The 23984-nt window shown below is 38.9% G+C and overlaps 1 protein-coding gene and 1 long non-coding RNA gene across 3 annotated transcripts in view; one reads left to right on the top strand and one right to left on the bottom strand.

Moving 5' to 3' along the window:
- Positions 1–23984, top strand: part of LOC103105363 (uncharacterized) — a 129882-nt gene that overhangs the window by 38036 nt on the left and 67862 nt on the right. The window lies entirely within an intron of this gene.
- Positions 3875–23984, bottom strand: part of LY86 (lymphocyte antigen 86) — a 145555-nt gene continuing 125445 nt past the window's right edge. For both annotated transcript variants that reach the window (XM_056823391.1, XM_056823390.1), the window contains exons 4-5: positions 13513–13565; positions 3875–7735 (exon numbers count right to left, since the gene is read on the bottom strand). In XM_056823391.1, the coding sequence (XP_056679369.1) occupies positions 7652–7735; positions 13513–13565 (137 nt within the window). In that variant the 3' untranslated portion in view covers positions 3875–7651. The remainder of the gene's footprint in view (positions 7736–13512; positions 13566–23984) is intronic.

The following is a 23984-nucleotide window of genomic DNA, read 5'->3' as shown; positions in this document are numbered from 1 at the left end:
GTAGCAGATAAAGTGATAGGCTTGGTGTCAGAAAGACCTGAGTTCAAATTTGGCCTTAGACTCTAGCTAAGTAACCCTGGACAGACAAATCATTTATCTGTCTGCCTTGGATTCTTCATCTATAAAATGGGGATAAAATAGCACCTATCTCACAAGGTTGTTGTGAGGTCTAAATGAGATAACATTTCTAAAGTTTCATAGTGCCTGGCACATTGTAGGAGCCCAATAAATGTTTATTCTCTTCTCTTGTTATGAAAAGAGGGAGAGAACTTCTTGCTTGCTTTTAGGGGTAAAGCGAAATGCAAGAGACAATGAACATTTATGGCATACTTGTCAATATCTGCCAGGAAAATGGCCTTGAGTTATTCTCTCAAGAGAGGAATCAAAGGCGTAGAGGTGCTGATGTGTTTTTTAGTGATGTTTGTTTGTTTGTTTTTCTCTGCTTGGCATTCTAAATGTGAAACCTTATCTCAGATTCCATAGGAGAGAGGGAATAAACTCTCAGTATACATAAATAGTACAGGGGCTTTACTTATTACTATTGCTATGTGGAAATGTATGTGAATATGTATACATTCTATACAGAAAGAAATAGTTTATTTTCATTCAGCTAAGTGAGGAAAGACAGCACTTATAGTTACAAAATTCAAAGAAGCAAAGTCATTTTAACATATATTTCTGTACGTGTATGTTCATACAGATACAGACATTTAGAGAGACAGAGACGACAGAGAGAGAAAGGAGGAGAGACAGACAGATAGGCAGACAAAGACAGAGACAAATAGAGAAAGAGGGAGGGAGGGAGGGAGGGAAGGAGGGACAGAGACAGAGAGAGAGGGGAGGTAGGGAGGGACAGAGAGAAGGGGGAAGAGGGAGAGAGAGAGTGACAGAGAGACAGAGAGACAGAGAGACAGCAGAGTGGGAGAGAGAGAGACAGAAGGAGAGAGAGAGAGAGAGAGAGAGAGAGAGAGAGAGAGAGAGAGAGAGAGAGAGAGAGAGAGAGAAAGAGAACTACAGTGACCTAGACAACATGGAATGCATTGTGACAGTTAAAGTTTTGTTGTCTCTGTCACAAGACAGTACTTATGCTTTGATATGCTTGTGAGCTCATCAATGTGGTTATTTCCTCCAATAGTAGATCTACACCTACTCATTCATTTTGTGTGCCTCTTCTCAATTAGTAGGGCCCAACCCAATGTGCTAGAGACTAAGATCTCTTGACACTATGGGTATACCAATGGAGCATTGGGGCTGTCCATTGGTTTTCTCTTGTTCTTGATGCATAACCAATCTACCTTCCTTCTTGATCATGTATCTCTCTGGTGACATTCTTTACATGACTTTTTCCAATACAATTCCTCATTGGTCCATTTGAGCTCATTGTATCTTTCTATTGTCTATAGTAATATCTACAATATTCTTTTTTTCTTAAACCCTTCCCTTCCATCTTAGATTCAATACTGTCTATTGGTTACAAGACAGAAGAGCAGTTAAGGGTTAGACAAGGGGGCTTAAGTGACTCACCCAGGGTCACACATCTAGGAAGTATCTGAGGTTAGATCTGAACCTAGGAGCTCCCATTTCTAGACCTGGTTCTCAATCTAATGAATCACCTATTTGCCCCACATGAATTCTTTATGGAGATTGTGGGATTCCTTATAAGATCATTGATGTCAACAATATCTTTGACACTTAATTATATACTTATTAATTTCTGTATTCTCATGGTATCCCAGCCAAAGATGGAAGAGATGGCTATGAAAATAATCATGATAATAACTAACATTTATATAGCACTTACTATGTGCCAGGCACTTTACAAATAAAGTCTCATTTGATCTTTTTAATAACCCTGGATGCTATTATCATCTCCATCTTACAGATGAGGAAACTGAGGTAAACAATGGTTCAGGGACTATTTTGTCCAGATAAACAAAGAACCGAGTGTTCTTTTCTTTTTCCTAGAAGCTTACTGTATTGGTAAACTTTCTTTTCTCTTTTGAAAAATTTCCTTCTTTTCCTTGAAGGTCTCGCATTTGAACTTTTGAACCAAGTACTCTTGAACTTAGGGTTGGATTTATGAGTTAATTCCCAAAGCTCAGGCTACCCCCCAAATGTCTCTTCTCTGACTAGAAGGCTAGATCCTGTGATCACACAGCCTTTGGATGTCTAAATCCCTCTCTTTTCTACAAAGAATATTCAGGTTCAGGAATAGTCATTTCGCATTTCCTTTTTGGATCACAGGTAAGCACATGTTACCTGTAACCATGTGTTTCTGCTTTAATGCCACAAATGAGGCAGGGTAAGGAGAAGGGAGAAACACTAAATCTTTTTCTCCTTGATATGCTATGGGGAAATGTTCAGGGGTTAAAAAAAAGTCCCAGAGAGCAAAAACTTGTTTTTTGTTTTAATTTTTCTAGGCCATGAAGGAGGTTGGCTGAGCCTCTTTATTCACCTTTAAGGTACAGAAGAACTAAAGTTCCCTTCTAAATTGAATTCTTCTGAACTTAAGATCTTTCTCTGAAATAGCAATCTCCTTTACTTTTGTGGCTACATAGATGCTGGACTTTTCCTTTCACAGTGGGAGTAAGACCAAGAGATTCTAAAATATGAGTATGGTCTTAAGGTTATAGTTAAAATCAGAGGGAAAGAGGAAAACTGTCTTTAAGGCTAGCACCTTTGAAGCATTTAAGTATTTAAATTCTTAACTTATAAAGTGGTTTCTAAGCAAAATGCTACTTAAAAAAATCTTTCTGCCTTAGTATCAATTCTTTTTTTTTAAAAACTCTTCCCCTCTGTCATACAATCAATATTATGTATTTGTTTCAAGGCAGAAGAGTGGTAAGGGCTAGGCAATAGGAATTAAGTGACTTGCCCAGGGCTACACAGCTAGGAAGTATCTGAAGCCAAATTGGAACCTAGGACCTTCCATCTCTAGGCCTGGCTCTCAATCCACTCAGCTACCCAGCTGCCCCCTTAGAATAAATTCTAAGACAACAGAATGGCAAGGGCTAGAAAACAAGATTAAATGACTTGCCCAAGCTCCCACAACTAGGAAGTGCTTGATGCCAGATTTGAACCCAGAAAGATGAATCTTCCCAATTCCAAGCCCAGTGTTATATCCGCTGTGCCACCCAACTGCCCTTCTTTTGCCTTATGATAAAAAAGGACCCTGTGCCAATGGACAAATCTTGGCCCCATGAGGTGTTCTTAAATTTTGGTTCTTGTTAAGAAAAACTTTGTAATAATTAGAACAATCACATGTAAAAACAATGTAATAAATAGAACAATTTCAAAGTGATACAGGAGGTTGTGGGTCCTCTTTTACTTGAAGTCTTTATGCAAAGGTTTTATGTTCATTTATTGGGCATAAGTTGTAAAAGATTTCTTTTTTTTTTCACATATGAGTTAGGGAAAATGGCCCTGAGGACCTTCTAATTCTAAAAATTTGTCAGAGCTTTTTGTCATATATTTTCTGAATCAGTGAACACTACTGGAACAACCAGGGATACATTAGCAAATATTTAACAAGTGGCTCTCCAAAAAAAAAAAAAGAAAAAAAATATCCATGACACCCTTTTGATTTTAAGCTGAAAAATCTGATGATTTTCTCCATCACTTTTCTAAGTCTAAAAATCAACAGAACAATAAATCAACCCAAATCTGTAGCATTTATTGATTTCTGAGTATAAATTCTCACATAGAAAATGTAACAATTATCTCTCACAATCCAGTTTGATCTGGCTTTAGCATATATCTGGGTACAACTATTTGTTGTTGGAGTCTGAAAAACTTCTAGATATTGAAACAAGGCATTTATACTTTAAAAGATTGGAAACCATTGTACCATATTAAAAGGACAAGAGAATACACATTTAGGGTATAGATCATGTGGAGAAGCTTTATTGTTATTACAAGACACAGCAGGGAGAGATTAGCTCATTCACAGCTTTCCTCTTTCAGCCAAGTGAACTCTCAATACAAACAATCTCCTACCAATAAATATCATGTAGGAAACAGGAAGAATAGAGGGAAACCAGTCTAGGTTTTGAAGGCTAGCCAGAGGTTTACTAATCTTGTTTCAGGGAGAATCAAGGCAAGGCAATTTTGTTGTGCTAAGGTGTTGCAGTAGATAGTTGGCTTTGGAGTCAGGCCATCCTGAGTTTAGATCCTTAGATATTTAACTAGCTGTATGATTCTGGACAAGTCATTTAACCTCTCTTGGTCTCAAGGCCCTTCTTTGGAAAAAAGAGGGAATTGGATTTGGTGGTCTCTAAGGTCCCATCAAATTCCAAGTCTATGATTCTATGACTAACATAGCATGGGAATTAGAAATGAGCAAGATGTAAACATAGAAGGGGGAGTATGAATTTGTCTATCATATACTGAAGTCAAAGTTAGTTTAAAGACAGAGTGACTTGGTACAATAGGAGAGAGAAGATACAAGGCTTCTCTTTCTTTATTTCCACCACTTGGAGCAGGCTGGCTCGCCAACTGTAAAGATTAAAATTTAGGGGAGAGGGGGAGACTGAGGCAGGTAGAAATTAGTTTCTCTCTGCAAGGAGTATTATATTTTTTAGAGGTTTATTAAAGGTTAAAGATTAAGAATATACAAGTAAGAAACATGTGCCTAGGCCAGAGGCCTAGACAAAATAACCTCACATCATGGAAGAGACCTCTCTGCTCCAAAAACGGAAGTCCAAAAAAGGGCTGAGCCCTTCAAAAGCCTTTCCTTAAATATCTTCTCGATCTCGGCCCAGGTGAGATTACAAGGCATTCTGGAGAAGTGGAGCAAAGTCTCATGGGGATTGTAGTCCTATATTCGAGTCTATTTTTTACAATTCCCATATATCCAAGGCTTAAGGCAATTTAATCAAATTTAAAAACTATCAGGATGGAGAAAATTAAAAGAAAAAAAAAGACAAAAAATCCTCTATCTCTTCTTTCTTTTAGGGTTTTGAGGAGTGGGAGCTTGTGGGGTGAAAAATTTGCTGTAGGGAGGTTCTTATTTTCAAAATTCCATTGACGAATGAAGGAGAAAACATGTGGTAAATGTAAATTATGAAGAGAAGGAAGGGATCATATTTTTTAACATTCGCCCCTACACATTGGCCTCTGTGTGTGTGTGTATGTGTTCCTTTGCCTGTGCACTAACACAGAAAAAAATTACAGCTTAATAGGGAGATTTTGATATTTCCCAAGAACCTTGAGGATGGATCTACTAAGAAAGAAAGAAAGAAAGAAAGAAAGAGAAGGAAAGAAAAAAGTAAAGAAAGAAAAGGGAAGAGAAAAAGAAAGAAAAAAGAAAGAGAAGTAAAGAAAGAAAAAAGAAAGGAAGAAAGAAAGAAAGAGAAAAAAGAAAGAAAGAAAGAAAGAAAGAAAGAAAGAAAGAAAGAAAGAAAGAAAGAAAGAAAGAAAGAAGATTGGTTGGTTGTCTTTCATACTTAAAGAAGACCAAAATGACATTGCTGTGTTGTGGTCTACTGTGGCTGATGAGACCAATGTGAACTCAGAAGTCTCTGTCTCCCATAGGTTGGGCACAAATAACCCATATGAACATTTGAGCTGGGTCTCGCTCATGTTTCTTTTGAGCTACTGCAGTTCTGCTTTGCTCCCAGAGAACAGTGCCTTCTTTCAGGTGGGCACACCCTAAAGGACAGCTCTGTGCCAGTGTCTCCTGTGTCTTACAGTTGTTACCAAAGTTCTTCGAAGGGACCTGGAGGGTATCTTTGTATCACTTCTTCTGATCTCCATTAAGTCTTGCTCAGTGTGAATTCTCTGTAAAATAGTCTTATAAGCAAACACATGTCTGGTATTTAAACAACCTGGCAACAAGTCTACTGCACTCTCTAGTAGAGTCTGAATTCTTGACAGGTGAGAGCTTGAGAAAGGACCTCAGTGTCTGGTACCTTATCTTGCCAGGTGATCTTCAGAATCTTCCAGAGACAATTGAAATGGAAGTGGTACAATTTTCTGGCATGGCATGGGTAGACTGTTCAGGTTTAATGAGGCCAGGACAACGGTTCTGCAGACCTTTAGCCCAATACCTCTTTTCTCCTAAACTTTCCTTCAGAATCACCCAAACACTGAGCTGGCTCTGGCAATTTGTACATCGAATTCATTATCTATGTGGATGCCCCTAGAAAGGATACTGCCAAGGTAAGTGAACTTATCCTCAGCATTCAAAAGGTCTCTATTTGCTGAAACACATGGTTCCACATATGGATGGTGTGGAGCTGGTGGAGAACCTGTTATCTGCGTGTTAACCATCAGGCTACAATTGGCCCAAGCAGCAGAGAATCAACCCATGCTCTGTTGCCTCTCAGTCTCAGAGGCTTCACTGGGGGTGACTTGATTCCCAGAGGGTTTCTTTCAACTCTGGGAGCCAACACACGGATGCTATTCAGTCGCATTTCTGGAAGAGGATACTTTTTTTTTCCTTTCTTAATGTTAATTTTATAATACTAATAATCTTTGCCAATGAGAAGTATAACACTGTCGATGTTTCCTCTTTCATAAAAAGTACACTGCCCATGGATATATCTTGGTCTTTTTGAAGTATTCTTAAATTTTGTAAAGAATTGTAAAATTGTAAAGCTTGTAAAGAAAACCTTTGTAAAAATGAGAGCAATCAGCATCAAGAAAGAGGGAGGAAGGGAACTGCATCATTTGTTTCTGGGTCTAGGAGTACTGTTTGCAAGGGTGAGTAAATAGATGCATGCCCTACTAGGACAGGACTTTTGAACATTTAAGGATTAGAGAACTTGTACTTTCGAGGAAGCTCAGGGATGCTGAGAGGTTTCTCCTCTCTGCTTGGCTTCTGAGGAAAGAATTAGAAAAAAAGGGTGGGAAGAACAGGTCAGCAGATTTGAGCTCAGTGTTAGGATTGTCCTAATTAACAACTAGAGTGGTCTTGAAATGGAACAGGCTCTCTATGAGGTAGGGAGTGAGTTTCCTCCCCTGGGGGATGGGGTGGCTGGAAAATCCCTGCATCCGAAATGGAGTTGGACTGCATGACCTCTATTGCCACGCTTCCCAAATTCTACAGGCTGTGGTGCCATCTCAGACTTAGCTCTCGTTACCTCTATGATATCAGATTCATCGTCATTTTTTGTGGGAGCTGAGCTACTGGTATGATTTCATTTGCAACGATGATAGGTATCGCCATAGAGCCCCAGGTTTAGTCTGAGATCTGGTTGCATTGCTCTAACACCAGGCATTAGGGAGATCAAATTAAATTTCAAATCTGATATGGTACTAAAATTCCATGAATGAACTACAGGTTAACACTGTGGGCTAGATTTCCTCATTCTATTTCACTCCTTGGGTAGATCCCCAAGGAATCCAAAAGGATGAGCATTTGGTCTTTGATGATCAATTAGGAAACAGCAAATGAGGACCAGGGAGTGCTTAACTGCTAATACTAGGCTCATTAGAAACAGATAGATAATTTTATAGGATTAATTACACCTGAGGGTTCTGGGGACATCTGCTCCTGGGGCTTAAATCAGTACCTGAGGCTTCTGGGGAAAATTGCTTCTTACAGCACTAATACTGGGGTTTCTCTGTTAGCTTGCCTAATTGCAGGGACTTGAGCTTTTTTTACAGCCTCATTTGGTCATGATCTCAAGCTTGAGAGGAGGGTAGCTGGTCAGGAACTGATGGCAGTGATGTTGGCACAAATAATAGTGAATCTCTTTTCATTGAATAGTCTCAGTAAAATGTGATATTCCCCCTATAAGAAACAAAAACAAAATATTAGGCTAATGTCCCATGGCATAAACAAAATTGAGTTGCAAAGGACCATAAGGAAAATGATTTATCAGAAGAATGATGCTGGTGTCTCAGGATTCCTATCTCACTGCTGCTCTTTCAGAAACATTTCTGCCTCCAAGTGTGCACTCCTGCCTCCCGTCTGCTCTTGGAGCTAGAGTTTAATCAATATGAGAAAGAACCTAGCTGATGGGCATCTCATCTCCCAGATGTCTAGTTGTTCAAGTATTGAACTGCTGTAGTTTTAGGTAAGGTTTTGTGATTTTAACAAAACCAACGGAAAAGAGAGTGTGTTAATTATGAGCAAATGTCTACTTTAAACTGGACTGGTCTTTGTTTAAATTTTTTGAAAATTCTACTTTATTTAGTGACAGCACAGGGTGAGCTCTATAGAAAGTACCCAAGAAAGACTTATGCAAAACATATTTCTTTGTGGTGAAACCATTAGCTAGGAATATGTTTATTTGAAACAGGGACAATAACTAAATAGCACATTAGATAAATGGCATGCAATTCACCTTTCTCTTTGAGAGGTAGCAAAACCACCTTGATGTGGGGAGGATTGAGATTGAGGGCTACTTTGTTAACACACTAGAAGGGGGAAGGAGTGGAGAGATGTCTGAATTAGTGTGTAACCTCTTAGTTTCCTAGATTAACTAATTCTTGCAAACCAATTTTTTAAAACCCTTTCTGTCTTAGTCACAACTCTAAAACAAAAGAGCAAGGGCTAGGCAAATGGAGTTAAGTGACTTGCACAGGGTCACACAGCTGGGAAGTATCTGAGGACAAATTTGAACCCAGATGACCCTAACTCCAGGCCTGCTGCTCTATCCACTGTGACACTTTTGCTAACAAGATATTGTATGAATTTTGAATGATGAGTACTATCAGGCCCCTCTGAATTTGGCACCCTGAAAATATGGTGCTTTGGGGCACAATCTGGGTCACTTCACCATGGTGGAAACAAGAAACGTTGAAATAATAGAAGGATGAGGGTGAAGTTTATAGTTCAGAAGTATATGTGTCAGTTTAGGGAAAGTCTATTGGAGGATATGTGAACAATGGAGGTGATGGGGCCCATTGGATCCATGTTGGGAAGCTCTAGTTTCTTGGTGCTTGAAATGCCACAAGATGGTGGGGATGGGTGAGAGTTAACCTCCATTCTGCTGAACAGAGTACTGGAAATCTGGTTTCTTTCTTGGCAATTGCATGACTTAGGTCTTTATTTACAAGTTACACTGGGCAGAATGTTGGATTTGGAGTCAAGAAGTCCTTGAGTATAAATTTTGCTTTAGTTAATTACTCTTAGCCTCAGTTTCCTCATCATCAAAATAAAATTAAAATCGTCTCATGATCAAACTCAAATGAGATGATATATGTAACCAGAAACCTTCAAGAGATAATTAAGGAGAAATAAGCATTTATTAAGCACCTAGTATATGTTAGGCAATTTATAAATATCATCCCATTTGATCATAATTCTTTAAAGATAGGGTATTTTATGACTTCTATTTTACATTTGAGGAAACTGAGGCAAACAGAGGTTAAGTGGCTTTCCTGGGGTCACATAGCTAGTAGATATCTGAGGTCACATTTGAACTCTGCTCTTCTTGGCTTAAGGTCCAGTGTTCTGTTCCCTATGCCATCTAGCTGCCTTGCTATCACTGTTGTAGTGATGATGATGATGATGATGATGATGATGACAGTATTGTTTTTGTTGTAGATTTTGTGCAATATGGACCTTTATTTTCTTTTTAATTTTAAAAAAATTTTATTTAGGGGGCAGCAGGGTAGCTCAGTGGATTGAGAGCCAGTCCCAGAAATGGGAGGTCCTGGGTTCAAATTTGACCGGAGACACTTCCCAGCTGTGTGACCCTGGGCAAGTTACTTGACCCTCATTGCCTAGCTCTTACCACTCTTCTGCCTTGGAACCAATACATAGTATTGATTCCAAGATGGAAGGTAAGGGTTTAAAATTTTTTTTATTTAAAAATTTTTTTCCATGGTTATATGATTCTTCTTGTCTCTACTCTTCCCTTCCTCCTCTCCTGAAGTTGACAAGCAATTTCACTGGGTTATACATATATAATCATTCATCCTATTTCCATATTATTCATTTTTCTAAAAGAGTAATCTTTAAAAACTAAAACCCCAAATTATATATCCATTCAAACAAAGTGATAAATCATATATTTTCTTCTAGATTTCTATTCCCACAGTTCTTTCTTTAGCATTCTTTCTCATAAGTCCCTCAGTTGTCCTGGATCATTGCATTGTTTTTATTATTTAGTTTTTTTTTAAACCCTTACCTTCCATCTTGGAGTCCATACCGTGTATTGGCTCCAAGGCAGAAGAGTGGTAAGGGCTAAGCAATGGGGGTCAAGTGACTTGCTCAGGGTCACACAGCTGGGAAGTGCCTGAGGCCAGATTTGAACCCAGGACCTTCCATCTCTGGGCCTCACTCTCAATCCACTGAGCTACCTAGCTGCCCCCCCCCCCTTGCATTGCTTTTAGTAGCAATGTCTATTATTTTTTTTTAATTTTTATTTAGTCAATTTAGAACATTTTCCCCTGGTTACAAGAATCATATTCTTTCCTTCCCTCCCCTTCCCCACCCCCCACCCCCTGTAGCTGAAACACAATTCCATTGGGTTTTACATGTGTCATTGATCAAGACCTATTTCCATATTATTGATATTTGCACTAGGGTGATCATTTAGAGTTTACATCCCCAATCATATCCCCCTCAAACCATGTGATCAAGCAGTTGTTCTTCTGTGTTTCTGCTCCCACAGTTCTTTCTCTGAATATGGATAGTATTCTTTCTCATAATTCCCCCGGAATTGTCTTGGATCATTGCATTGCTAATACTAGAGAAGTCCATTACATTCGATTGTACCACAGTGTATCAGTCTCTGTGTACAATGTTCTCCTGGTTCAGCTCCTCTCAGTCTGCATCAATTCCTGGAGGTCATTCCAGTCTCCATGGAACTCCTCCACTTTATTATTCCTTTGAGCGCAATAGTATTCCATCACCAACATATACCACAATTTGCTCAGCCATTCCCCAATTGATGGGCATCCCCTCATTTTCCAATTTTTTGCCACCACAAAGAGCGCAGCTATTGTACAAGTCTTTTCCCTTATTATCTCTTTGGGATACAAACCCAGCAGTGCTATGGCTGGGTCAAAGGGCAGACAGTCTTTTAGCACTCTTTGGGCATAGTCCCAAATTGCCCTCCAGAAGCAATATGGAACTTTAAAGGGACATCAAGAACTGATTCAAACAAAGAGGCCTGGAGGGAGGCTTTGGCTGTGTTTTCTTTCTCAGTAAGCCTCTTCAACCAGAGATGAAGAAATCTCTGGCTGGGTCATGGGTCTTGGGTTTCTTTCTGATAATTCAGGATATTATCTGAGTTTCTGGGAATGGGGGAAATTTGGGGATTAAGGGAGGAGCTTTAGGAACATAAAATCTCCTGGGCTGCTATCATGAAATATTTACCACCTTCTTGAACTTAATCTTGGTCAAAATCTTTCAAAATATGTCTTTATTGATTAAAGGAATGGCACAATGATCTGCCTATATAAATATTGGATTAGAATATTTAAAATTTATTAATTTTCTGTTTTGAGGATTTATATATATATTTAAAAATAGCTCTCTGCCTCAGAGTTTTTATTAGGGAAACTGGCAAAGGTGCTGTTAAGTAGAAAACTCCCTTGTGATCAGGGAAAGTTTTCTATAGGCTTATAGATTCCCAGGGGTGAAGAGACTCAGTGTTTTCTTTGTTTTATGGTTCTATCAGATTAGATGAAAAGAGAGAGAAGAAAAAGCTGGTGAGAAGACCTAGAAGGGGAGAAATTGGAAATTGCTACCCAAGAAAGAAGGAAAATGAAAGCCAGGGGCCTTCAGTGAGATGATTCTCTAAGGAAAAGAAACTCAGAGATAGAAAATGAAAAGAAGATATATAAAAGAAAAAATTGAGACTGAACAAAGGATAGACGTTTTTATAAGAGATGCTTCCCTAGAGTCTGGGACAGGTTTGAGAGGGATGAAAGGGTGAATGAAGTTAAAAATAGTCGTTGTTTGTTTTAGGTAACAATGTGTATATTTTTGTTGCTTGTTCCTCTAAGGAGTACTTGTGCCCAAACCATGGTTTCTCGACTTGGGCAATTGTTATCCATTCCCTGATGGATTTATCCAACACACTAGAGGTCTTCCTCTGGTCCTCCTGATTTTTGTGTATACCAAGAAAGCACTAGACTTGCTCCTCTCATTCTCTGCTCTCACTCTAAGTCCAACCCAGCCCAGCTTGACCCAGCCCATATTTTTAAGTCATACAGGTCCCAAATTATGTCTTTTATTGCACGTTGAACACAGAAATTATCATTAGGAACAAGTCGCTTAGACTCACTATGAGTAGGTTTGTAGTCCTCTGGACCACTAGCATTTCTTAATCTCTTGAGATTGTCATGTTTCTAACAATATACAGGTGTCCCTTCTACACTGTGAGGTGGGGGTAGGGGCTCTAAGCTCCTGTGATCTGGAAAACTCAAGTACAATTTTTTGGTCCCCTTTTTGTACCAGAGAAGAAATCTGACTTTTTTCTTTTTTTCTTTTATGGGGTGTTTATAGTACCTTGTAAATTTTGGGTTAAGTATGCATTTTTAAGTTTCTAAACTTTCTTCTGTTGTCTGCCAGCCTTTGCATGCTGTCTACAGCTTCCATAAAACTCCCCCCAAATTTCCATTTAATTTCTTTTGCCAACCTGTGATTTATCGAAATTGCAAGTTAAAAATAGTTGTTGTTTGTTTTAGATAACAATATGTATATTTTTGTTTCTTGTTCCTCTAAGGAGTACTTGCACCCAAACCAATGAGGAAGGGATACCCTAGTATCCATGGTGACACATGAAACAGATAAAACACAAAATGATATTCAGTCCTTTTCTAAAGAGCATCATCTTTAAAATATGCTCCTGAGAGTAAAGATGAACTGACCTGAGTTCGAATCCAACTTCCTCACATCCTAGCTTTATGAACCTCTGTCCACCTCAGTTTCCTCAACTATGAAATGGGGCTAAATTCAGAATGTTGTGAATGATGATACTTGAAATGAAATGAAATTATTCTTATAAGTGTTTAGCATAATGCCTGGCATATTATAAGTGCGTATTAATTAGTTCAAGGAGCTAGGTGGCACAGTGGATAGACTGAGGAAGTTGGTAAGATAGAATGAAGGAGACTCATCTTAAATCAATTTAAATCAATTAAATCAATTTAAATCTGGCCTCAGACACAACCTGTGTGACCTGTGCGAGTCATGGAACCTCTGCCTGCCTTAGTTTCCTCATCTTTAAAAACGAGGTAGAGAAGGAAATGGCAAACCACTCCAGTAACTTTGCCAAGAAGACCTCCCAGAAGGGTCACAAAAAGTCAGACTGAAACAACTGAACGGCAATAACAAAATAAATGGTTGTTCTTTTTCCCTCGATCCTAGCCCCTTCTGGCTTATTCTCCAAAGCTATGGGCTCATTGTTATAGCCTTTAAGAATCCAAATTTATCTCCATTTCACAAAGAAGAATTGGAGGACTTCTAGAGAAGAAGGGAATGCAGGCATGAGAGAAACATGAAATATTGAACAGCATTGAAGGATATAGATGAAGGCAGAGCTGACTCAAGGTAAGCATTTGAGTACTTGGGGGAACTCTAAGCTACTAGGAAATAAATTAACTTACCTTGCCAATTGGAAAGGCTTGGTTATTGATGTCTCCAGCATAGTAGATCTTTTCTGAAAAAATAGGTAAAAGACAGAGAGGCATTATTCAATATAATGAAAGAAAAAATTAGTCATTTGAATCTATTAGAGTCACAGTGTGCCAATTTTCTTTCTGTATTAGAATAATGGTAGCAGTGGCTATGAGGTGCAATATGAGAGCTGAGCAGGGCCAGGATACGAATGCCATAGTGACCTGCCTTTGTTCTTTCCATTAATACCTTTTGTGTATATCTCATGGGCCAAAAGCCAGAGACTGAAATATTCAAGGAATGGTATTTTGTGTGTATGTATAGTGGTGAGGTAGAATGGTCTGGAGCTCCCGAAGCTGCTCCTGCTTACAGCAGGGTACGAGTTAAGAATGGTGATATGAAAGAATATATAAGCAGAAATGAGGACCATCTCTCAATCCACTGAGCCACCTAGTTGCCCCCAGAATAAGCACTTTTTATATAGTGTCTACTATGTTCCAGGTACCATGCTAAGCATTCTTTACAAATTTTATCATATTTGATCAAAACCTCATTCTCTGGTTGAACCCAAGACTAGTATTACAATTATTTATTTAGGGAATAAGTAGCAGGTAATGAAAGTTTTTACAAAGTTCAAAATTGACTAAAGCCATGATATATAGCATAGGATGCTAGCTGTGTTAAATTTTTATAAGAAATAAATAATTTAAAAATATAAATATTTAAACTTTCAACTGTTCTTTTTATGTTTGTGACATTTATAATCCAAAGTATCAAAACTTAAAAGTGCATTAGATATCACTACTAGATTGGTATCAAAGAGATTTTAAAAAAGGAGAAAGGGCCTATTTGTGCAAAAATATTTACTCTTCTTTTTGTGGTAGCAAAGAATTGGAAATTGAGAGGTTTTTCTAGCAGTTGGGGAAATGGCTGAACAAGTTGTGGTATGTGATTATGATGGAACACTATTGTGCAATAAGAATAAGCAGATTGATTTCAGAAAAAACTGGGAAAACTTTCAGAAACTGACGCAGAGTGAAGTGAGCAGAATGAGAAAAACACTGTATACAGTAATAGCAATACTTTTTGATGAACCACTGTGAGTGACCTAGTTATTCTCAGCAATACAGTGATCTAAGATAATCCCAGAGACTCATGATTAAAAATTCCAACTGCCTCCATAGAGAGAATGCAGAAAAAAAACCTCACTTTTTTTCTTCCTTTTTTTTGTCTTGAGATCTCTTCCACAAAATAACAAATAGGGAAAAATGTTTTTCACAATTACACATACAAAATCTATATCAGACTGCTTACCTTTTTGGGAAGAGAATTTAGAACTCAAAATTTTAAAAATAAATAAAAAAAGGTAAAAATGAAAAAAAAAAACCTGCAGTGGACACCTTGTGTATCTATTGATTAAATAAAGGATTGTCTGATGGGATAGAAGTCCCTTGGAGCAAGTATTCCCAGGACCAAGTATTTATAGTGCCCCTAGTATATACAATGCCTGGCACATGGTAGACACTTAATATTTATTGACTGATTAGATTCAAGCTGCTAAAATATCTTTCTGTGTCAAGAATAAGTTGGAATTGCTTTTTGAGCAGATAATTGACACCATGATCTGGTTTCAGGGGCGCATTCTCCCTAAAATCACTTTCCCCACTGCCTTGCTGATGCTTAAAGTGCCAGTCCTTTCTTCATGTAAGACTCTTTGTTTAAAGGATATCAGGGTAAGCATTAGTGTCAGTTTTAAACTTTTGTGTGAAAGATCATCAAATCCTTTCTTTCAGTTTGGTTTTGATAGAAGGAAAGGGGAGGAAGGTTGTGAGATTATTGTGAAGAAGAATGCTTGCAAGGGAAAAATGCCATAGAATGTCTGATTTTGAAAGGATTTTAGAGATTATTCAATCCAATTCACCAGTTTTATAGATGAGGAAACAGATGGGTTTTTTGGGGGGGGAGGGGGGAAAGGGGTGTCATGAAATGATTTGCTCTAGATCACTCAGCAAGTCAAGGATAGTGTTAGAGACAGGACTCTAGGTTCTCTCTTTCCTGATAAGCATCTTTTCCCATTTCACATGATGCCTCCAGGCAACAAGGGGAACCTGAGCTGTTAAAGACAAGACTGATTTCCTTTACTATTTTGTCTAGGGCTGAGCCAATGCAGAAGAACATTCCTGTCTTCTGGTATAGACACACCTAAGGTACAGGAGAAACTAAGGCACCCTGAGCCCAAAGAAGCCCTTGGCAGTTTGTTGGCAGGGCAACCTCTCTGAGACTTACTGGATGTGGTTTAGCAGTTGGAATTAAGCAGGGAACCATTTGGGATTTTCACAATTTAAGTTAGAGTGCGGCCTCTGTCAAAGATGATGTCCTTAAGGGCCAGGAAGGCAAGGGTGAAAAATAACTGTAACTGCCCCTGTAAGCCTGGAGGCATTAGTTAGTTGAAACAATTCTATATTCTGAAAAACCTTGGCCTTTAGGGAGAAGAATGAGCTTCTAGAGAGGAAATGCCCATTTTAGTCAGGGTTCAGAAAGACAGACAGGACTTACTACTCAACCCACTCTTTACTGGAAGAAAAGCCACAGGTTTTTTTTTCCTTGTCTGATGACTGTGTGTGAAGTCTCTAGTGTCCTTCCTTCCCCTCCTTCTCCTTTCTTTCTTTCTTTCTTTCTTTCTTTCTTTCTTTCTTTCTTTCTTTCTTTCTTTCTTTCTTTCTTTCTTTCTTTCTTTCTTTCTTTCTTTCTTTCTTTCTTTCTTTCTTTCTTTCTTTCTTTCTTTCTTTCTTTCTTTCTTTCTTTCTTTCTTTCTTTCCTTTCTTTCTTTCTTTCTTTCTCTCTCTTCTTTCTTTCTCTCTTTCTCTCTTTCTCTCTTTCTCTCTTTCTCTCTTTCTCTCTTTCTCTCTTTCTCTCTTTCTCTCTTTCTCTCTTTCTCTCTTCTTCTCTCTTTCTCTCTTTCTCTCTCTTTCTCTCTCTTTCTCTCTCTTTCTCTCTCTTTCTCTCTCTTTCTCTCTCTTTCTCTCTCTTTCTCTCTCCTCTCTCTCTCTTTCTCTCTCTTTCTCTCTCTTTCTCTCTCTCTCTCTTTCTTTCTCCTCCTTTCTTTTCTTTCTCCTCCTTTCTTTCTTCCTTCCTTGCTCCCTTTCTTGCTCCCTTTCTTTCCCTTGACAGGCTTCAGTCCTTCATTTGCACAATGGGGGGGGGGGGGGGTTAGACTAGAGAACCTTTAAGATCCTTTCCTGCCCTAAATCTGTTGTCTTATGTTTCTAGTATAGAAAATAATGCTATTCCTGACCCTGCTGAGTGTTCTAGGGCAAATCATTTCATGCCACTCTCCTTCAACTCCAAACCTCTGTTTTTTCATCTAGAAAACTGGTGAATTGGATTGGATAATGTCTAAGGTTAGAAAAGGGAGAGTGAATGATAGTGGTTCAGAAGGCTGCACAGAAGGGGTGGAATTTGAGTAGACCTTGATATTGGATGAAAGACCCAATTTATTGCTAATTCATTTGCTGCAGTGTTTGATTGGCACTTAGGAAGTAGGTTCATCTACAGGTCTGACAGATTCCTTTGAGATAAACACAAGTCTGGCAGGCGCCTAAAAGCTGGGTGTGGGAGTCAGAGTGGTGTAGAAACTGATCTGAAAGACCTATGGAGAATTGGATTCTAGGTCCTGGCTGTCTGTGTGCTCTTAGAAGAGTTCCACAATCTAACTATGCTTTCATTTTCTGTGCTATAAGAGATTTCTTGTCTCCTCTGGGTGTTGTGGATAGAATCTCAACTAGCCTAAAGCCACACGCCATTTGGTCAATACAGAGTTCTGATCATTGATTCCATCTTTCTTTTGTGAGTATCCTCTGGGCTACTGCTCCCTTGCAATGTGCACCATTCATTGCTTGCTCACTCCAGTTCAGCAGGATCCAGCTCTGAAGAATACCCTGACAGCTAACATGTCAGCTAACTATCCTTGGATGCTCACTTAGGGCCCCCCACATCAGCTAGTCTGTGCTCCTCACTATTAACAGGTTCTTAACTGAGGTGAGAGATTTTCATTAAGTAGGTCTCTGGCAGTTTCCAATTTTAAATCAAGTTTTTTTGGGGGAGCCTGAGAATCGCTACAAGTAACTTATGAAGCTTCCTCGCCTCCTTCCTGAGTCCCATCCTCCCCCATGAAGCAACACCAAAAATAAACTTTTCGCTCCTTCCCTTCTCAGATCTTCTCTCCTGGTGAGATTCTTTTAATTAACATTCTCACACTCTATTACTATAAAAAGAGTCCCCCCTGGCCCCCCCTCCCCCCCCGTACATCTGCACCCACTTCTTTGTTTTCTTCATTGGAAACCTTTATTAATTTTTAATTGGATATGATGTTTTGTTGGATTTTGGGTTTTTGGTGGTGACGTTTAATTTCCTTCCATTCTTTTTTTTTTACCCTAGTCATGAAAACATAAATAAGTTTCTTGTGGCTTGATTTTTTTTCCTTGGAGACTTCACTGGGGTAAGGCATAACCTCATCTTAAAGGGAAATGGCTGAATTAGGAGTTCCAGAAGCTTTTCATCTCAGAGCAATATGATTACATTAGGGGATATTTTTAAAAAACTTCCTAGTATTTCTTAGTATTGCACCATAATTGACCCTAGGATAGCCTCAGAGATTTTCCTTTTTTGGGGAGAAGTTGGTGGTTCAGATCCATGTTTTTCTCTACATTTTAAACTCTCCCTGATTCAGAGAAGCACTTGCTTTGCAACTTTCAATTTTAGATTGTTAGCTACTGGAAAGCAAAGACTATCTTTTGTTTCTTTTTATATACCCACTGCTTAACACGTGTCCAAGGTCACATAGCTAGGAAGTATCAGAGGCCAGATTTGGGCCCAGAAACTCCTGATTTTAGGTCTGTTGCTCTATCTACTGAGCCACCTAGCTGTCCCCCCTACCCCCATTGTGTTATTGTGAGCAACAAATAAGATAGTGCATATAATATGTTTCATAAGCCTTATCTTCCAGAGTTTAAATCTGGCTTCTGAAATTTACTAGCTGTGTAAAGCTGGGGAAGTCACTTAACCCTGGTTGGCCTCAGTTTCCTCATCCACAAAATAAGCCAGAGAAGGAAATGGCCAACCATTCCAGTATCTTTGCCAAGAAAACTCCATGACTGAAACAACTCAACAACAAAGGGTCATAATTTATTTTTTGTTTCTAAAACCTTTCCTTAGATGCTCATCAGTTTGTTGGCCCATTCTTGTTTCTTGGGATGTTGTCTTCTGGGAAGAGTTAGTCTATGTTGACTCTAAGATCTGTTTCTTGAATCATAACTATATCTCAGAGCCTTTAATCTTATAAGTGTAGTCTGGTTTATTTCTCCCTTTATGTATTACTTTATACTCCCGCTGACTTGTATTGGCCTTTTTTTCCATCCCCTTATGCAGATACTTAAGATCTTCATCTCCCTTTTGCCTTGATATTTTACTACTTGGGGGCAGTAAAACAGATCTGGAGAATTCACTATTCACTCTTTCAGATTGTTAATAAAATTATTAGATAAACCTGATATGAAGACAAATGCCTGTTTACTTTTCTCTATCCATCCACGTGCCCATTTGTTTACACTCTTTGTTTAAACTAAGTTGGATCTATAAGAAAACAATTCCTCCCCAGTGAGTTGTATCTATAGTTGGTATAATGGAAATAATAGTAGATATAAATGAGAGAATTTGTGTTCCAGATACTAACTCAATCCTTCACTTCCTCTGTTGCTTAAATCTCTTTTGACTGCCGTTTTTTAATCATCTGAAAAAAATTAAAAGATTGGTCTCAGGGGGCAACTGGGTGGCTCAGTGGATTGAGAGCCAGACCTAGAGATGGGAGGCCCTGGGTTTAAATCTGGCCTCAGACACTTCCCTGCTATGTGACCCTGGACAAGTCACTTGACCCCCATTGCCTAGCCCTTACCACTCTTCTGCCTTGGAGCCAATACACAGTATGGACTCCAAGATGGAAGGTGAGGGTTTAAAAAAAAAAAGAATGGTCTCAATGACTTCTTCTAACTTCTTCTCTTACCTTTTGTCTTAGAATTGATGTAGAGTATTGGTTCCAAGGGAGAAGAGTGGTAAGACCTAGGCTGCCTCTACTCAATGACTTCTAAGGTAGTTTCCATGAATTCCAATGGCCCTGTATCCACTTTCTCTGTTGAGCCTGGTTCTAAAATGTACACAATGACACCAGTGCGACCAAATATGGGCAGCTGGGTAACACAGGGGATAGAGCACTTAGCCTGGAGTCAGGAAGATGAGTCTTGTTGGCCTTTAGACACATAATAGTTGTGTGACCCTGAGCAAGTCACTTAACCCTGTTTGCCTCTATTTTCTCATCTGTGAAACTAACTGGAGAATGAAATGGCAAACCACTCTAGTATCTTTGCCAAGAAAAACCTAAAAGGGGTCACAAAGATTCAATACAACTGAACAACTGCCCAATACATTTGCTCATCTGAGGAGATCCTAATTTTTAGCATGAGGGGCGGGGTGAAAAAATAAAATCATAGTATTGATCTAATCAGTTTTATAAACCAATGTCCACTTACATTCCACCTATGACATATTATAGAATGTAATAAAATGAGAGAATTTCTCAGAGATTTGACTCCTTTAAAGCCATTTCAGTAAAAAACAAACAAAAAAACATGTTTATGGTGTTTGAGTTTTCATTACATGACATTAAAATCTGCACAATTTATATTTGAGTTATATTTAGAAGATGAGGCAAAGAATGGTCCTTTTCTATTTAGGCGTGCCTGGCAAAGAAAATTCCTTTTCTATTTAAGGGTATTGGGAGAAAATCTGCTCTTAATATGTAATGCTCAACAGAAGAGAAGAATCTTTGTAATCTGAGCAAAAGAAATTCTTGAGTTTAGTACAATTCCTCTTAAATTCTTATTCCTGTAGGTTTCCCCTCCCTACAGGGGAGATCCAGTGGAAAGTGAAAGAGAAGAAGACAGGAGACCTGGATTTTAGTACCAGATCTTTCATTAATTAGTTTTATGTCTCTAGAAGATTTTGGTTTGGGGAAAGACCATTGGCCTAGGAGGAGGGTGGACTTTTTATCTTGCCTCTGAAGTTGTCTGTTTTACCTTGGGCAAGTCACTGAAACTTTCTCAGATATAGTTTTCTTGATTCTAAAATGAGGAAGGTAGACTTGGTGAACCCTAAGGTTTTTAGTTGTAATATTTTGTTTTTCTAAATTGTACTATGCGGCAGTTAGGTGGCACAGCAACTGGAATACCCAGCCTGGAATCAGGAAGACTCAACTTCTAGAGTTCAAATCTAGCCTCACATACAAGTAAACTGTGGGACCCTGTACAAATCAATAACCTTGTTTTGCCTTAGTTCCCTCATCGGTAAAATGAGTCAGAGTAGGAAATGGCAAACCAATCCAGTATCTGCGACAAGAAAAACTCCCCAAATGGATCACGAAGAGGCAGACCCTGCTGAAAATGACTGAACAACCACAAATATTGGACCCATACACATAGTCCAGGACTTATATAGAAAGGAAAGGTCTGTCTGTTGAGAGCCTTTATTTGTGTGATTCCCAAAGTCAACAATTCCAACAGATTCTTCCAGTGGCTGCCCATTGCCGTGAAGATAAAATGCCAACTCCTCAGGCTGGCATTTGAACCTCACCACATTCTGGCTGAAGCTAACCTTGCCAGTCTGATCTCACCCTGTTCTCTTTTACCATTCTGTACTCCAACCACCCACCTCCTTCTGTTCTCTCTCACCTCTCTGTCATGGCAATTCCTAGAAGGCACTCCCTTTTCCTTGCCACCCCCTGAATTCCCTCTATCCCTCTATCCCCATTCCAGGTACCATTTCTTCTTCTTTTTTTTTTTTAAACCCTTACCTTCCATCTTGGAGTCCATACTGTGTATTGGCTCCAAGGCAGAAGAGTGGTAAGGGCTAGGCAATGGGGGTCAAGTGACTTGCCCAGGGTCACACAGCTGGGAAGTGTCTGAGGCCAGATTTGAACCTAGGACCTCCCGTCTCTAGGCCTGGCTCTCAATCCACTGAGCTACCCAGCTGCCCCCAACACTTCTTCTTTGAGTCCCCAATCCCTTCAGCTGAAAGTAAGACCCCCCTGCCCACCCAATTTCCTTAACAGTGCTTTGTTTGAATTTCTCCTTTGCCCTGTTGAGACTTTAGCTTATATCCAGAGTTCTGCATTCAGTTTTCTCATCTGCAAATTGGGGATAATAATAGCACTTGCCACCAGGGTTGTTGTTGTGAAGGTAAACTGAAATAACATGGTAAGTGCTTTGTAAACCTTAAAGTGTCATATAAATACTAACTGATATAACTATTGTTAATTATTGAGGAATATAGGTTAAGAGCTGCAAGGGGTCCTGGAGGTCATTTAGTCCAATTTCCTCATTTTATAGATAAGGAAACTCAGGTTTTTAAAAGAAATTAAGTGACTTTTCCAAGGTTACACAGGCTGTAAGCAGCAAAAAACAAGATTTGAGTCAAGGTGCTCTAACTCCAAATTCAGCACACTTTCCATAAAAAAAAAAAGGCTATCTCTAAGACTAAAAGTCACTTACCGCTGGTCCATCTGTATCAGTGAAGGTAGTTTTCACATCAGGAGTTTACTACACCTGAAATCCCAAACTGAGGTGGCCACACACACACACACACACACACGTTACATTACATTACATTATGTAGGTATAAATATACACATACACACATACAGAGCAGGTAGTCTATAAATGTGTAAGTTGAAGGTTGAGTTGACCTCCATTAATTACTTTAATACTATGTAAGGGCAGTATTAATCTGGCCTTGACCTAGCTCAAAGAAGGAAGCAGAACAATTTTACAGCTGCTTGGGAAGTGTTCTGTTTTCATGCTCTCTGGGTACTTCTTATTCCTTAGAGAAGGAAGAAGAGAAATTTGGGCCTCAGCCCAAAGGGCAAAACAATGCTAACTGCTCATTTTGATACACTTTTAACATATACATAAATGGATCTACATTTGGGAAGGTATATAATCACAATTACAATCTCCCACAATTAGAGAGTAAATTTAAATTTTGCAAATTGTCATACATTCTTTTTTTTTGTTTTTTTGGTTTGTATTGGTTCCAAGGCAGAAGAGTGGTAAGGGCTAGGCAATGGGGGTTAAGTGACTTGCCTAGGGTCACACAGTTGGGAAGTGTCTGAGGCCAGATTTGAACCTAGGACCTCCTGTCTCTGGGCCTGACTCTCAATCTACTGAGCCACCCAACTGCCCCTGCTTTCGCTATTGCATTTGATCTTCACAACAACACTGTAGAGGAGGTACTATTAGTATCTCTATTTTACATGGAGGAAACTGAGGCTGAGAGGTTGTCCATGATCATGTAACTATTAAGCCTGAAATGGAATTTTAAATCCAGACCTCCTAATACCTTGTTCAGTGCTCTATGCAACATACTATACTATTTCCCTCTCTCTAAATAGATCTCTCTTTATATATTCATGTTATGTTTCTGTGTCTGTTTATCTCTCTTTCTCTTTTTCCATCCATCCATCCATCCATCCATCTATCCATCCATCCATCCATTCATCCATTCATCCATTTATCTATCTATCTATCTATCTATCTATCTATCTATCTATCTGTCTGTCTGTCTGTCTGTCTATTTTCTATCTTTTTGTCTTTCTATCTAGCTAGAGATCTATTTTTTCTGTCTAAATATAGATCTATGTTTTCTATCTAAATATAGATCTATCTATCTATCCATCCATCCATTCATCCATCCATCTATCTGTTTGTCTGTCTTTAGCAATGCTATGTAGTTGTCCAATATGGAAGAATAATAATCAAAAGGAGGTCAAAGCAGGATCCCAAATTTCAGATACTTTGAAGGTCAAAGTAATGCTTTATGGTGGGTACCACAAGACTCTAAAATATCATCAAGGATGATTTAAATGTGATAAGTAGCATAAAAGACATCATTCAGACCATAAGTGACTGGAAAGAGGGCCACCTTGTTATTTAATAAGAATGAGCGATAATAGAAACTCAAGGGCTTTAAGAGGACAGACAGGATAGACCCTCTGGCAGATTTATGGAAAGACAGGTAGATAGCCTCACAAAATGAGAAGGCAAGGAGAGATTGTACATCATCTTGGGAGTGGGAAGGCTCAGGAGGAGATCACCCATCCATCAACAGATCTAAGTGTAAAGTGACCAAGTCTATAGATCCTGACTAGTAAGCCTCTTGAGAGACCATTTTTTTTTGGTCTTTGCTTCTCCAGAAGTGCCTAGCCCTGTGACTGTCACATAGTAGATGCTTTTATAAATGCTTATCAATTAACTTGGTTTCTTTTGATTTTGCTTTTGAAGGAAAAGCTTTCCCTTAAGAGAATGGCCATTCTTATCTCCTTCTGCAGTCCCATCCTATTTCTTGGACTCCAAACAAT

Source organism: Monodelphis domestica, chromosome 3, assembly GCF_027887165.1.
Source record: "Monodelphis domestica isolate mMonDom1 chromosome 3, mMonDom1.pri, whole genome shotgun sequence".
Lineage (NCBI taxonomy): Eukaryota > Metazoa > Chordata > Mammalia > Didelphimorphia > Didelphidae > Monodelphis > Monodelphis domestica.
This window is presented reverse-complemented; position numbering and strand designations above follow the sequence as displayed.